The sequence below is a fragment of the Chiloscyllium plagiosum genome, unplaced genomic scaffold (genome assembly GCF_037043375.1).
Source record: "Chiloscyllium plagiosum isolate Xiang-an unplaced genomic scaffold, Cpla_swu_hap1 HiC_scaffold_23, whole genome shotgun sequence".
NCBI classification, from domain to species: Eukaryota; Metazoa; Chordata; class Chondrichthyes; order Orectolobiformes; family Hemiscylliidae; genus Chiloscyllium; species Chiloscyllium plagiosum.
Genome location: NW_028270161.1, coordinates 52,625,053 through 52,642,182, shown reverse-complemented (window position 1 = coordinate 52,642,182; position 17,130 = coordinate 52,625,053). Strand labels below are relative to the sequence as shown.

The 17,130-nt window shown below is 41.8% G+C and overlaps 1 protein-coding gene across 1 annotated transcript in view; it reads right to left on the bottom strand.

Moving 5' to 3' along the window:
• The window catches only part of LOC122561599 (solute carrier organic anion transporter family member 1C1-like), a 51,206-nt gene that overhangs the window by 27,115 nt on the left and 6,961 nt on the right, over positions 1-17,130 (bottom strand). The window contains exons 3-10 of the mRNA XM_043713451.2: positions 13,668-13,809; positions 13,440-13,572; positions 13,201-13,328; positions 12,964-13,110; positions 12,660-12,758; positions 5,540-5,782; positions 3,661-3,825; positions 94-289 (exon numbers count right to left, since the gene is read on the bottom strand). Coding sequence (XP_043569386.2) covers positions 94-289; positions 3,661-3,825; positions 5,540-5,782; positions 12,660-12,758; positions 12,964-13,110; positions 13,201-13,328; positions 13,440-13,572; positions 13,668-13,809 — 1,253 coding nt within the window. The remainder of the gene's footprint in view (positions 1-93; positions 290-3,660; positions 3,826-5,539; positions 5,783-12,659; positions 12,759-12,963; positions 13,111-13,200; positions 13,329-13,439; positions 13,573-13,667; positions 13,810-17,130) is intronic.

Sequence of the window (17,130 nt, the reverse complement as noted above, 5' to 3'; positions counted from 1 at the left end):
TGTGACAAGCCACGAGGTACAAATACATGTGCACACAGACACACTGCAACTGCTTTGCTACTGCTTTGATTATTTTCCTGGAACAATACTTACCCGACATAGGAGGCTGTCAAACCCGCGACTGGCGTCTTCTGACAGCCCATTGTAAAATATAAGACAAGGAGCATCCATGAAGCAACAGCTGTCCCAATGCAGAACTTCGCCGCTCCAATCACATTTATCTTGAATCTCTTCATCACCAGCCCACCGCAGAAAATTCCAATCGCCACGGGAGGAACATTGACAAGCCCTGGACAAAGATGCTCAAAGTTAGCACCTTATTACTCCAACCAGCGGACTTTCTTTCACACAGTTATGCTTTCGCTTACCTTGAGGTTTGGTTTCGTACGGCCTGATCCCCTGCCCAGCGTCAGTGATTAAGATGTTCAGATGGGATAGCAGATAGCAACTGGGGGGGGGGGTGAAGGGGAGGTTTCCTAGCGTTTTTTAATGCTCTAGCTTGCTGATCATTTTCCACCAAGTGAAGTAATTGCAGTGGTTAATGAGTACAGGAGCTAATAGCCACTAATTGTCTCATCTGGGATGATAGCACGCTAATGATCCTTTAATTCTGTATTGCCATTTGCTTAATTATAACTATCCATGAGTTTCTGTTGATAATTTCTGTGTTGTGAACATTAAGACCCGAATTGATCTACCACCTGCATTATTCCTTTGAGCTCCCTTTTGTTGAGATGCCCATTCCAACAGTAATGTTTCTGTTTACTCATCCAGTAGTTGCGTTCCCACTACTTTTCAGACCACAGTCCTTACAGCCCTGGCATACTGTTAGAATCTTAGTCCACTTGATATTCAATCACTCAAGGTTTATGGCATTTCTCACAACACCATATGTCAATATCTATGGAATTCTTTTCCAATGAGAGCTGTGGAGGAGTTTGGGGGTGACAAGTCACTGAATATATTTTTAAAAAAGGGTATAGATGTATTTCTACAGGCTAAAGTTGCCAAGTTGTATTGGGAAATTGCAGCAGTATGGTGTTGAGCTGCAGGATCTGCCATGGTCATGCTGAAGGCTCAATGGGACAAATGTCTTACTCCTGCTCCTTATTTTCTCTGTCTACAAGCAGGCCTCTAGTTGACAATAGGATGGCTTCTGTTTTCTTCACATACTCTTTGGCTTTGAATGAGTTGAGTCTAACCTTTGAGAATGATCCATCTATGGTCTCTGTATTATCAGTGAGTGGAGACACTGCAAAGGACACAGGACCCTTACAATGGGGAAGCAGGCCTTTCGGCCCATTGACCCTCTGAAGAGCATCCCAACCAACCCAGCCCTTACCCTACACCTGTAACCCTGCCTTGATCCACACAAAGACTTAGTCTGCACCTCCCTGGACAATTTAGCATAGCCTATCCACCTAACCTGCACATCCTGTACCGTGGAAGGAAACCCACACAGACATGAGGAGAATGCACAAACTCCACTCAGACAGCTGCCCAAGGGTGGAATTGGACCTGGGTCTCTGGTGCTGTGAGGCAGCAGTGCTAACCACTGAGCCATCATGCCGCCCTCAATTCTTGATCTGTGAGGGTAATATCTAGACTGAGAGAGCATTCTTACCTATCAGATTGTTCCAAATACACTAACAATTTAAAACCAGGCCCAATCCCTATTCCCAGATGGGAGTTTACCAGAGAATGTTTTTTCCCTTAACTCCAAAAAAAGGTGCTGCACTCAACAATGTTTCCATGCCTGAGGAAGTGGTGGATTCAGGTACAATTACAACATTTAAAAGACATTTGGATGGTTACATGAATAGGAAAGGTTTGGAGGGATATGGGCTAGGAGCAGGCAGGTGGGACGAGTTGTGTTTGGGATTATGTTCGGCATGGACTGGTTGGACTGAAGGGTCTGTTTCTGTGCTGTATGACTTTATGTCATAAAGGTTCACTTGACTGTACAGGTACAACATCGTCTTGCATCATGCATGTTTGACCAAATATTCAATATTGGAGGACAACCTTTTATTAATTGCTGAACAAATTGATGTGGAATCTATGTAGTTTGGGGTAAATTTGAATGATAGCAATGGCAAATTTTTTTAAAATCTCTGATTGTACTGTTGTGAGTCATACCCCACAGTTTGATGTGGAGGTTTATATAAAGGATGTGAATAAGGCTTTACTCATCAATGGACAAGTGCCATGATATCGAGAGTTTCCACTCCTCACATGGGAGTTTTGCGTAACTGAGGAACAGATTGGAGAGCAGGCGGGGGTGATCACAGTTAGTTACAGTTCAATGGTAGCACTCCAGCATAGCAACACTCTCGGAATCAGTAAGTTGTAGGTTCGAAGACCACTCCAGCTGATGATCTAAATGATGCGTTAATTCTACGCGAGTGGTAATCCTGAAACACAGTGCACGTGCTGGGGACAAGGAGTCAAATCTCACCACAGTATTTGGTGGGATTTAGAGTAATTAATTAAAGGATCTGAAAGAGTTTGTCTCAGTGATGGTGGGCATACAACCATCAGCCAACCCAAATGCTTCATAATGCCCTTTCGGGAGGGAAATCAGCCAACCTTATGCCGTCTGATTTACATGTGACTCCAGACCCACAGCAGTGTGGTTGACTCTTAACTGCCCTTTGAAATGGCTTAGCAAGCCTTCAGTTCAAAGCCAGTTAGGGCTGGACAAGAAATGCTGGCCTTGCCATCAAAGAATTAAGAAAAGAATCTATCAGAGGTGCCATTTGTTGAATGATGTGTTAAACTGAGGTCTTATTAGCTACCTGAAGAAAATTCGAAGAATCTCAAAGTGCTGTTTTCCAGAAGAACAGGCATCTCCTTGGTACCTGGGACAACATTTATTTCTCAATCAACATCATGAAACCAAATTATTCATTATATTTATGGGGTCTGGCCGTCCAAATGATACCATGTTCACAATGTTGTCAAATGCACTTCGCTGACTGTAAAGCCCTTTGAGACATCATCAGGAGAAGGACTGTAAAATACACTTTCTTTCTCTCTATTCACTCTGACGTCTCGTTTTCGGCCCATTAAATTCTCAAGTGGTACTATCACAAAATAATTCCCACACAACTTGTGCCCAAATCCTGATCCAATTGCAGGGGGTGGATTTTCACTTGGGCAGGAAGCAGCTAAAAAAAAAAAATGTGCTTGTGAGGATTGCAGACCAGAAACAGGAGTTGCCTGGTTCCTACACACTGCTGAAGTAAATTCTGGAGGATTTTGCTGGATTCATAGAGACGCCAGGGACAGGAGTCAAGCCCTCAGGCCTGCCCATCCAATCCAAATAGCACCTTCCTACCTGGGTGATGCTCAAGGCAATGTAACGACTCGGTCTTAGCAGGCTCTCAAAAGATCAACTTTTTGTTTGAAATGAATATTTCTTCAATTGACATCATCATGCCATCATTTATGCCCAGGAGTGTGGTGGAGGCAGTTCAATTCAAAAGGGAATTAGACAACCATTTGTAAAGAATAATGGGCTGGGCTACGGGGACAAGAGAACAGAATGTCACTCAGTGAATTGATCATTCAGAGAGCTGCTACCAGACATGATGGGCTGAATGGTCTCCTTCTATGCTGTTACAGTTCCGTATATATCAATCAAAACAAAATACGAACCCAGTAAAAGATTGGCTCTTGATGCTGTCTGGCCATATTGTTGCTCCATAAACTTGGGTTTGAATGTTAATGTTCCGATCATGCTGTTCATTAGTAAGGTGCCTTGCATTAGAAGCAATACATAAATTGGGTTGCAACACAGGCGTTTCACAGATGGCAAGAAACCTGGAAGACCAAAAACATGTTTCACATTTTAGTCTGAAAACTGTGGTTATTTTGTTGCTTTGCAAGTGCCATACAAACAGGGCATTTCCTCCTTTGGAGAAGAAGTGAATAATGGAAACTAACAGGTAAAACAATTCTGTGATAACTTTAAATGGCATGCAGTAAGACAGAGAATACTACCACTTTAACTGGAAAGTTTGCTTTAATTTACCTTTTATATTGCACAATTCTAATCTGTGTTCCTATGCAAGGAAAAAAAATCCTTTTGTGTTTTGAAGTAAGTCTCGAAGACCATAAGACATAGAGGCAGAAGTAGACTATTCAGCCCAACAGATTTTTTTTCGGCCAGTCAACTAGAACTTGGCTGAGTTGATCATCCTCAGAGAGCCATTGAGAACTACAGCATGCAAAAGGGCCTTTTGACCAATTGAGTCTGAGTTCGTTAAAAAGAACAATCTAAATATTTTAATCTCATTTTCCAGCACATAGCCTATAATCTTGTATGCCTTGGCATCACAAGGATACATCTAAAGACCTCTTAAACATACTGAGGATTGAAGGCTTCTGCCTATGTCATCCTTCCAGGCAGTGAGTTCCAGATTCCCACCTTTCTCTGGGCAAAACAAAATTCTCACATCTGCTCTAAATCTGAAGGCCCTTATATTAAATCTATGCCCCTGGTCATTGATCCCGCTATCAAAGGGAAACGTTTCTTCTGTCTATCCTATCTACATCCCTTGAAATTTTTTACATCTCACTGATGTCGTCCTTCAGTCTCCTCTGTGCCAAGCAAAAAACAACTCCAGTCTGTCTAATCTCTCTTCATAATGAAAACACTCCAGTCCAGGCAACATCCTGGTAAATCTTCGCACCCTCTCCAGTGCTCTCATGTCCCTCTTGGAATGTAGAACACAATACTAATCAATGTTATACCATTGTCTGCCTTCTCTTAAACTCTATGTCTTGGCTAATAAAGGCAAGTATTTCATATGCCTCCTTAACCACTGTATCCAGCTGTTCAGCTACCATAAGGAACCAGTGGATATCCATACCAAGGTCTCTCTGATCCCAAATGCTTCCCAAAATCCTACTGTTCATCATATGTTCCCTTGCCTTGTCTGTCACGTCCATGTGCATTACTTCACATGTATTCAGATCTTATTTGTTTCAATAAAGTCACCTCTCATTTTTCTAAACTTCAGTGAGTATTGGCCCAATCTACTCAAACTCTCCTGATAAGGAAGTATCTCTGTACCTGGAATCACAATTGTGAACCTTTTCTGGTTTGCTTCCAATGCCGGTATTTCTTTTATATATATATATCTTTCATCTTTCTAAGCAGAGAATATTGTCTATAATGTATTAAAGAAAAATTTGTGGGCAACACACATTGCTTGCAATGTAGCGTATTGATCTACATTTAAGCTGTCACACTTTAGGAAGCATGTTTTAACATACTATTTGCTTCAACATAGGTGGTTGGGAGGGAAAAAGGGAAAGCATCCACAAGGCATCTTGTAAGATCTTTCGAAACATAATCGCTGATATTATTCTGGAGAATGCAACAACAGTGTTTGACTTCAACGATGGGATTGAATGTTACAATGTTAGAACAATTCACCAGCGCATCTCATCAAAAATAGACATCAGCTGCATAAGATCTGAACCAGTCTTTAATCTTGTTGTTTTATTCCACGAATAATCTGCAACTTGCCTTTTGCCAGTGCGGAAAACGTGGATGACTGTTGAGATGGATGGTCAGACATTCTATGGTCTCCTTCTCCAGACCGTTTAGGGGACCTGTTGTGTTTTGTCTTCCCTTCTCCCTCTCTCGGCATGCTTTTTGGAAAGAAGAATATTGGTATTGCAGCAAGAATGGATATCATCCCAGCTATTAAAAAGCCAAGCCACCAGGCACCGACCCATCGACTATCCTTTGGTGTAATTGTCAGGCTGTCTGGGAGAAAAAGGATGCACATTCATTATGAATGTCTGCAGTCACAGAAAGCAGTAAGGCTCCTTCCTTGTTAAGGTGCCAGCTTCAATGAAAGAGGGAACATTTTTCAATGTGAGTTGCCTCCCACACACATTGCTTTCCCCCAACATGCTAGGGAGTTTTGAATAAAAAAAACAAGCGTTTTTATTTCTGAATGCCAGCAAGTATTAAAATCTGGCAGGTCATTGAATTATTATCCACATCGCTGGAGTGATGTCAAATTGCATTTATGATTTTGGTTTAGCTTCATCTTGTTTGATCATTTTATCAATACCTGGCATTTGAAAATGAGCATTACACTAACATTAATAGAATCACTTGATGTCCTTGTATCATTTTGCTTTGTCTGACAGCAGCATCAAGCACTCACTGTGGCACTGTTAAACACATTAATTTGGCTACACATATACATTTCTATAGATAGCTCTATATATACAGAGGCAGTCTGCAGTGTGACGTTTCTATTTGGAAGAAGGTACACACTTGAAACTTATATCAATCATTGCTAAAAGAAATCAGGCTGCAAGCTACAACTTCATTATTGGCCGTGCCCTTTAGTAACACAGTGCAATGCAAGTAATATTCCTAGCAGACCTCCACATACAAATAAAGGGGATCTTGTGAGTTAGTAGCAGCGTGCATTTCATTATCTCCATTTGATTATTTGTCAGCTTCTTATTGTACCTGATTGTTGGCTTGCAGGGTGAATGCTTAGCTTATTCTTTAATGATTGAGCAGAGAGAACCTTGGAGTTGAGGCACTGATGAATGGGCCATCCCTCCTATACCTCCTACACTGGTAATCGAGTTCCTCAATTTTCCTCTCAGTGACTCTGCGTAAGAATTTGGCCTGTGCCCAATGCCTCCTCAAATGGTGCAAAGGGAATCAAAGTCAGAGAGTCATTCAGAGTGGCAAGAGACCCTTCGGTCCAATTAAATCATGCCGAACATAATCCCAAATATTTCTGCTTTATCATCCTTTGGAACAGCACCAGGCAAAACAATAACCAGTTCTTCCAAAATGTCAGCGGTGAGGCTAAGCTAATTTCTTTCCTTTCTATTTCAAATTAAATGTAGGCAAATTCCACTTTGTGTGTCTCTTTTTCAACCTCTTGATTGGCTGTAAGAAACACCTTTTTTTTAGCACAGAACTATATTATTCTTCAATTAAAATAGAGTTCAAATGTTTAACACTAGCAAGCCAATCACAAGGTTGGCTTGTAACTCTGAGGAAAAATATTTAAACATTATTTCAAACACACACACAAGTTTAAAGTTTAGCAATTTTAAACTTTATGCAATTTAATAAGCCCCGAGAGGGCTTGAAGTATTAGGCATTTGGTTAATTGTATCCTCAGCGAAATGCATAGATGCTGTTGAGTTTTTAGTGAATATATTTTATTATTGATACACTTTTCACTGGGCATTGTGCTTCAATAGGCTAAGAGAAGACAAGGAAATAAAGGACCTTCAAAATCTGTTGTTTGGAAGCAATTTTCTTCTCTCTCCTCTGCCCAAAAGCTTTTGCCTGAAGTGTGGTTCATTCCATCTGGCTTCAGTTTTCTTCTTCAAGATGGATAACGTACACATGCATTTTTCATCCCAGCAAGTGAAATTTCCAGTGATAATCAAACAGGAGATACAGACCTGAGTGACCCGGTTGCAGCCATTTTGATGACAAGTTCATTTCAGTTCAGACTTGATTTTCTTTCTTGACGATTTCATGAAATGGCTCAACCAGTGGGTCAGGTGATCACTGTGGCCATCTTGATTCAACGGTTTTTCTCTTTTTAAAATCATTTCACTCTGCGAAAAGTCCCAGGTAGTAAAAATCAGATGATCAAAGTGAAAGTCCATTTTTACCACTTTTTGTGAGGAATGCTCTTAAACATAACACTTCATGAACCCAGTAGAACTCAGGAGGAGCCTCAAACAGGCTAGATTCAACTGGGAGAAAGTGGGGATTGTAGATGCTGGAGATCAGAGTCGAGAGTGAGGTGCTGGAAAAGCACAGTAGTCAGGCAGCATCCAAGGAGCAGGAGAATCCACGTTTCGGGCATCAGTTCTTCATCAGGAATGAGATTCCTGATGGTCATTCCCAATGAAGGGTTTCTGCCCGAAACGTCGATTCTCCTACTCCTCGGATGCTGCCTGACCTGCTGTGCTTTTCCAGAACCACACTCCCGACGCTAGACTCACCTGTGTAAGATCGACAGATCTAGTTTCACAGAGCAAATAGTGTGGTCTCAGTATTTTAGTTATGGTGACATTCTGCAATCTTCTAAGGTCAAACAATTTGCGTGTTAACTGCAAGGTTCTGAGCCCTGATGGGACTTGCATTGGAAGGTCCCCTAGGAAACAGCACTGACTACCTCAGTTGTTAAAGGGTTACTATTGCCATTTGACAGGACAGTTTCACGTGTTCCAGATAAGGATGCTTCTAGACTATGGGTGTTGTCTTTCCTCATTATCTTTAAGGAGGTGGTGATAGGCCTTCTTCTTGAACTGCTACAGCCTGTGTGATGAAGGAACTCCCCTGATGTTGTTAGGCATGGAATTCCAGCAATTTGACCATACAATTGGCTGCTGTAAGTCTTGCAATACTAATCATCCATTTGGAAGAAAGAACGAGATAGTAAGAGGATTGAGAAATGTTGGTGGTCTCGTAATTCAAATAAATGCTCTGGAGATATGTGTTTAAAACCTACCTTTGCTGATGGTGACCAAATTCAATGTACAAAAATCTAGATTTAGAGGGTGGGCTGATTTGACCAGAAATCAGCTAAATGTCAGTCACGATGAGTTTCATGGAGCCCTACTGCGCAGTCTTCCCAAACTGCCCTTGTTACCTATGCACCTTGTCCATACAATGGCCTGCTCATCATAGTCTCCCATTCCCCACAGGTGGTTGTATTGGGCACTGCTGGGATTTCTCGGAGTTCCTGGCATTGGTGCCATCTTTCAATCCAAGCCAGGCTCCTTGTTAAGAGCTGGCATTTTGTAGATGCCTTGTATAGTCTTTGCCAATTGCTCTAAAACATGTTGGACAGAAGGGAAGTTGGCACCCTACACTGCCAACGGGCATCTGGAGGTCCTGGTGATCAGCGGTACACATGAACACTTCTAATGGATCAAAGTCTAAGTTGTTAGTGACTGATGTCCAAAATGGAGTCACGAAGGAGCAAGTAGTGAGCTGGTCTCTCATCCGTGTCAGTAATTGACTACCTGGTGGCTGGGGCAATGGGAAACTGCACATCAGTGAGGTGAGATGACATGATAGTAAGGATATTGATGAACACAAATTGGTCTTTTGCCACCCCATTGTGAGAGTCTCATCTCACCATCCAACACTTGGTTGGAAAATGGGACCATTTGCTCTTGACGTTGAAACGTTCCTCACTGCTGATCTCTACTTTCTCACCAATGGCTATATAATAGTGACAGGGAAAGTTCAGTTTCACTTAAATCATAGTTGGTCATTGTAAAAATCCAGTTGGTTCCCTAATGTCGTTTCGTGAAGGAGATCTGCTGGTCTCACCTACAGGTGGCTCTAAACCTACAACAACGTGGTTGACACCATATGTTCTAGACAATTAGGCAAGGGCAATAAATGCTGGCCTAGTCAGCAATGTCCATGTTCCATAAATAATTTAAAAAATATATATAAAGAGATGTCAAACTTTTCTTGACACACTTTGTTCAAGAAAGATTGTAATGAGCAACCGGGGAATTATAGACCTGAGAGTCTGACTTTGGTTGTGGGTAAATTGTTGGAGGTGATTATAAAACAGATAGGATTTATGGGCATGTAGAGAGGAAAACATTGATTAAGGATGGTTAGCATGGTTTTGTACAAGGAAAATTGTGTCTCACAAACTTGATTGAGTTTTTTGAGGAAGTTACCAAGAAGATTGATGAGGACAGAGCAGCCAACGTTGTTTACTTCAACAGGATTCCACATGCTAGACTAATTAGTAAAGTTAGGTCACATGGGTTTGAGGGTGAGCTTGCCAATTGGATACATAATTGGCTTATCAGCAGGAGACAGAGAGTAATGGTGGATGGTTGCTTTTCGGACTGGAGGCCTGTGACCAGCGGTGTTCCACAGGGATTGGTTCTGTGTCCTCTTTTGTTTGTCATTTATATAAATGATTTGGATGTGAATATGGAAGGCATGGTTAGTAAGTTTGCGGATGACACCAGAATTGTAGACAGTGAACAAAGTTCTCTACAATTACGAAGGGATCAAATGGGTGAAAAAAAAGCAGATGGCAAATTCAAGCTGGACAAATGGGAGGTATTGCATTTTGGTACAACAAACAAGGGTTGGGCATATACAATTAATGGTAGGGCCTTGCGTACTGTTGTAGAACAGAGAGACCTAGTAGCGCAGCTACATAATTATTTGAACTTTGCATCACATATAAACAGGGTGACTAAAAAGGCTTTTGGCATACTTGCCTTCATTGCTCAGTCCTTTGAGTAAAGGGGCTGGGAAATCATGTTGAGGCAAAGGCAAAGTACAGGACATTGGTGAGGCCTCTTCTGGAATAATGTGTTCAGTTCGGTTTTAGAAAGGATATTATTAAGCTGAAGAGGATTCTGAAGGGACTTACAAGGATGCTGCTGGCTATGGAAATTTTGAGATATAAAGGAAGGCTGGATAGGCTGGGACATTTTTCACTGGAGCATAGGTGGTTGAGAGGTGACGTTATATAAGTTTATAAGATAATGAGGGGTAGAGATGGAGTTAATGGTATCTGTCTTTTCCTTCGGACGGGAGATTTCAAGACAAGGGGGAAGTATATTTTTAAGGTGAAAAGATAGAGATTTTAAAAAGACATGAGGAGCAAACGTTTTACACAGAGGGTGGTTTGCGTGTGGAAAGAACTTCCTCAGGAAGTGGTAGATGTGAGTAGAATTACAATGTTTAAAAGACATTTGGATAAGTACATGAATAGGAAAGGTTTGGAGCGATAGGAGCAGGCAGGTGGGACTAGTTTAGCTTGTTTGGCATGGACTGGTTGGACAAAAATTTCTGTGCAGTATGACTCCCTGCCTCTATGACCAGGTTGGATGTAGGATGAACTGTTGTAAAAGTGTTGGAGCAAAACCAATAGAAACTTCCTTAATTGTATCAGATATTTGAATTAGAATTAGAATTAGCTTTATTGTCACCTGTACTCACATGAGTACAGTGAAAGGTGTACAAGTCGTCGCTTACAGCATCCTCTTAGGTACCAAGGTGCCTAGATACAAATTCTCAAGTACAAGGTTGTAGGGAAAAAGTTAGAATAAAGAGATATAGGGAAGACCTGAAGGGTGAGAGAGAAAGAGCAGTTTGGTCGTCAGGAGCAGATCTGCAATGCATTGCCTGGAAGTGTGGTGGAAGCGTTCATGAGGGCACTAGATAATCATTTAGAGAAACAATGTGCAAGGGTATGGAGAAAAGGCAGGAGAATGACACCAAGACATGGTGCTCATCTGGAGAGCCGGTGCCCTTATCAATACACTGCTAAGTAAATCAGCATTTAATGGAGACTGTGCATGGGAGAAAGTGGAACATAAAAGGAAAATAGTCTGGTAGCCAAGGAAATGAAACTCCCAAACTATTATTGTTCAACATTTGCCTACACTAAGTAAAGGAACATGTCTGTCATTAGTCTCTCTTAACCTTGTTCAGCTCAGCTGAAATCATGTGCAGGGCATATTGAATGTGTTATTTTGCAGGTAAACTATATCAAATCCTTGTTGTTACTATGGAGATCTTGGATACAATCAGTCGAAGTTATGGGTAGACATTGTGTTCACAAAGCTCCCAGAAATTCACACAGCAAAATGCAAAGTATAAACACCAATGAACAAAAAAATGTCAACATATCTGTATATTTTATGGACCTTAATAGGCCCCATTGACAGCACTCTTCCCTTCCAGTTCAAAGGTTGAAGGTTTACCTACTCGAGGTCCTGAGCACGAGCCTCCAGTGCTGCACTGTTGGAACTGCTGTCCTTTTGGATGAGATGTCAAAACGATATCCAGTCTACCCTCTCCAGGGGATGCAACAGAGCCCACAGCATAATTTTGATAAACAATGGAGGTTATTCCAGATACCTAGCCAAGGTACTTGCTGAAGCTCCTCGGATGCTGCCTGAACTGCTGTGCTCTTCCAGCACCATTGATCCAGAATCTGGTTTCCAGCATCTGCAGTCATTGTTTTTACCTTATTACTTAACATCATTTAGTCAGGCGATCTTGTCATCATCGTATCATCGTTTGTGGGATTTTACTGTGCACAAATTGCATCCGACAGTGTCTACACTTCAAAGTGTAACTGATTGACTCGAAAGCGTGCTGAAACATTCTGAGGTGTAGATAGGTGCAACATAAATGCCCACCTTTTGTTTGTTCTCCTCTGAACGAACGTTTCACTTGTTGTAGGCTAGGTTTTGATTTTGGCTGTCCAAAATCAGGACTCCAGAATTGGTGCAAGAGCTTTGCTATACAGTTGCCTTAAACCAGTCATCCACTTATGGGTTTCCTAAATGGGGCAAACAAGGGAATGGCTTGTTGCCTTGCAGATTCCTGGCAGTTGCAACCTCATAAAATTACCCACAGTCTAAAATGCAAACCACTTGGGTCTCACTGTACGTGATACATATGCGTCTACTCCGGGTTTATTCTCCCAACCTTTCCCTCGAGTTGCCTTCTCATTTGTGGGTAGCTCCAGCCTGCCTTTAAACCTAAAAGGCTGTCTTTCTTTGAGATTTGAAAAGCCAAGGCCTGTTGTTTTGGAAGGCAAATTGGTTGATAAATGTCAGAAACGTTTTGCAGTCCTTACCTGAACTCACAAATCCAACGTCCACAAACAACTTGGCACAGATCGATCCCAGCACAAAGCCAAATATGGGGCCCAACAATCCAAATGTGTACATGCATCCTAAGATAAAATGGGATTATTCAGTTACAGGTGATCAAGGTGCTGTAATTCCTTACTTCCCTCTCTAGCAATCTTTTAAAGTGAGGTAGACATTTGCGAGAAAACTTGAGACATGAGCTTGAGTATGAAGGCTTATACCACCGCAACTTCACTTTACTTTGAAAAGTATGTTTTATTCTGATTCATTTGGAAACTTTTCATTTACCTAAATAGAACGCAAAGTTTTCCTGTTTAGTGTGATCGTCAAGGTAAGATATACCCAAAGGAACGACTGGTGTCTCCCCAATTCCACGTATGAGATTTCCAAGGAGTGCAAGGACCCAGAGGGAGGATTCAATTGTTTTTTCGCAACCTGATACAACACAAAGATGCTAATATGAAGAGAGGAAAGTAGCAGTATCAGAGCTAACAATAATCTGTTCAAAAATGGAACTTTACTTGCCCAGTTTAGGCACTTTTGAGGAGATGTTCAGGAATCCTGGCGTTAGCTTGTCATACGGGTCAGTTGAACACAAGGACACATTTAACGTAGAATTGTGTGAGGGTTTAATTGCTGATTCATATTCATAGCTGCAGAAATGTCAACAGTTTTGCTAATGTCATTTTTTCTAATATTACTTTCACTAATGTATTTTCTCACAGAATCTCAAATAATTCTAAAACTTGGCTATAGAAACTTACCGTCCCATGATGAAATGGGGCAAGGTTATTATAAACGTGCCAATAGCCATGAGGACCAGACCAGTTGCGATTAGTTTTGGTCGATGAAACTTTGCTCCAAAGTAACTCACAAAGGCGATCACTGTCAGATTCCCTTTAGCCAAAACAAAAATGACGCATGTGAAAAAGAAACATAACTTGTTTCTGATCCTGTACTCGGATGGTTTTATTTCTGAATTTATCACTTACCAATTTCAAAGCTCCCATCAGTGATGCCAACGAGTGAACTCGGAATATCGAAGCGTCTTTCCATCTGTGTGATTGTACTCTTCATATAGCTCCCAGATAATGTTTTCGCGAAGAAAGCAAACGTCAGAGCTGCGAGAAACAACTAAACAAAATCATATTTGTAAATGAATGTTTCTGGGGAGAGCAACTGTACCAGGAAGTGGTAATCAATTCACACCCATAAATATATTTTCATTGTAATATTGTCAAAAATGATTAATTTCGTATATATATATATATATAGTTGACATTTAACTCTGGGCAATTAGGGATGAGCAATAATTGCTGTCCTAGTCAGCAACACATACATCACACAAATGAATAAAATATAAATGCATGATTTATGGTTATAGCAATGTTCTGTCTGGTTCAGCTCAAATAAATATCATGTTGAATCACTCAAAACTGTTCGAGAGAATTTGCCAAAGTATGCCACTAAACACACCAAGAACATATCAGTACATGCTCATGTTGATGAATTTTTCTTTAAATGTAGGGCCAGCCAGGGTGGAATTGGTGCAGCCTCCAAAATGCAAATATTACAGTGTATTAAATCAGGCAAAGAATCATCAACCACTAGTATTTATTTAATGTCTTTAGGGAAATTTCCTTAGGTACAAAGTAGAGGAAGGCAATGCACAAGGAGTGAGGTGAGTTGGGAGGGTTGACCTAGGACAGACTTTCTGTGGAGGAATTTCAAATCAATGATGTGGAGGGAGAAGTAGACATCAAAGTGAAAAATCATATTATTACTGTGTATTTATGCTTCCAGAAAAGACATTTGTACAGCCTTCAGTAGGAGAATGAACCATAGGATATGTAGCAAACCAGGTTTAGGGATAAATCAAAATGTTCAGGAGTGATTATTAAGTACAAGTAATGGGACAGAGAGTATAGAAAGGGTCAGGAAGCTAACTTCAGGCTGAGCAGATAAGGAGACAACTACAAGAAGGAGGGCAGTCAGCACAGGACTGAGAGCGATGTACTTAATAATGCACAGGTTACGAAACAAGGACAATGAGTTTGTAGCTCAGATTGTAATTGGTGGGAACGATATTGTGGGCATCACAGAGATAAGGAAATGAAACTCCCAAACTATTATTGTTTAACATTTGCCTACACTAAGTAAAGGAGCATGTCTGTTATTAGTCTCTCTTAACCTTGTTCAGCTCAGCCGAAATCATGTGCAGGGCCTATTGAATGTCTTCTGCTGGGAACAAAGAGGTGGTGGAGGAACTGAATAGATAGTTTGCTTTAGTTTTCATGGCAGAAGACACCATTAGAATACCAGAACTTCAAGAGAGTCAGGGGCAGAGGTAGGTGCAGTGATCATCACTCAGGAGAAGGTGCTGGGGAAACTGAAAGGTCTGAAGATGGATAAATCACCCACACCAGTAGTTCTGAAGGAGATCGCTGAGGAGATTTTGAGACGCATTGGTGTTGATCGTTCTGTAATCACTAGAATCAAGGAGAGTCCCAGCAGATTGAAAAATGCCTAATGAAAAGCTTCTGTTTAAGAAAGGAGGGAGGCAGAAGATGGAAAATTACAAGCCAGTTAGCCTGACCTTGGCCGTTGATATGATTTTAGAGTCTATTATTAAGGATGAGGTTGCAGGGTACTTGGAAGCACATGGTGAAATAGGGCTGAGTCAGTACAGCTTCATCAATGGGAGGTCACACCTGAAAAATCAGTTAGACTTCTGTTAGGAAGTAACAAGCAAGTTAGACAATGGAGAGCGAGTGTGCGTGATCTATTTGTATTTCTAGAAGGCTTTTGACAAGGTGCCACATAGGAGGCTGTTAACTAAAATAAGAACCCATGGTGTTAGAGGCAAGATGCTGGCATGGATAGAGGATTGGCTGACTGGCAGAAAGCAGAGAGTGGGCATGAAGAATACTTTTCAGGAGGCAGTCAGGGTCAGTGTTGGGATCACAATTATTCAATTAAACATCAACAATCTGGACAAAGAAGCTGAGGGCATCATTGCAAAGTTTGCAGATAACATAAATATACCTGAGGGACAGATAGTGTTGAGGAAGCAGGGAATCTGAAGAAGGACTTAGACAGGTGAGGATAATGACAAAGAAGTGGCTGAGGGAATGCAATGTGAGAAAGTGTGAGATTTTGCATTTTGATGGGAAGAATAGAAGCATAGACTATTTTCTAAATGGGGAGAGGCTTTGGAACTCTGAAGTACAGAGAAACTTAGAAAACCTGGTTCAGGATTCTCTTAAGGGTAACATGCAGTTAGGAAGCCAAATACAATGTCAGCATTAATTTCAAGAGAGTTAGAAAACAAGAGCAGAGATGTACTTCTGAGGCTGTATATGGCACTGACCAGACTGCATTTGGAATATTGTGAGCAGTTTTGGACCCAATATCTAAGGAAGGATGTGCTGGCCTTGGAGGCCTTCCAGTGGAGGTTCACAAGAATGCTCCAGGGAATGAAGGGTTTGCCATATGAGGAGTGGTTGAGGACTCTGTATCAATGGAATTTAAATTCCATTGTGGGCGGCATGGCACGGTGGCACAGTGGTTAGCACTGCTGCCTCACAGCGCCTGAGACCCGGGTTCAATTCTCGCATCAGGCGACTGACTGTGTGGAGTTTGCACGTTCTCCCCGTGTCTGCGTGGGTTTCCTCCGGGTGCTCCGGTTTCCTCCCACAGTCCAAAAGATGTGCAGGGTCAGGTGAATTGGCCATGCTAAATTGCCCGTAGTGTTAGGTAAGGGGTAAATATAGGGGTATGGGTGGGTTTCGCTTCGGCGCGTCGGTGTGGACTTGTTGGGCCGAAGGGCCTGTTTCCACACTGTAATGTAATCTAATCTAATCTAATCTAAATTCAAAGTCTGTGAGAAGATTTGTAGCTCGGGTGCTCGTTGTTGTGGTTCTGTTCGCCGAGCTGGGAATTTGTGTTGCAGACGTTTTGTCCCCTGTCTAGGTGACATCCTCAGTGCTTGGGAGCCTCCTGTGAAGCGCTTCTGTGGTGTTTCCTCCGGCATTTATAGTGATTTGTATATGCCGCTTCCGGTTGTCAGTTCCAGCTGTCCGCTGCTGTGGCCGGTATATAGGATCCAGGTCGATGTGCTTATTGATTGAATCTGTGGATGAGTGCCATACCTCTAGGAATTCCTGGCTGTTCTCTGTTTGGCTTGTCCTATAATAGTAGTGTTGTCCCAGTCGAACTCAAAGTCTCCCAAACTTTGAACACCTATGGGCGAGAGACGCTAAGACAAACCAGGAAATGGGAATCCTGTGCCAACCGTCTAAGCGCCACAACTCCGGTTCCTGCACGAAAGCCGAAAGAATCGAATCCTTCTACCATGTGTCAGATACAGACCACCAGTCAACAACCCACAAGCCAGGGACACAGCCAGACAGAACGGATTCAGGATGATCCAGGTAATGATTACAGACGCTCACA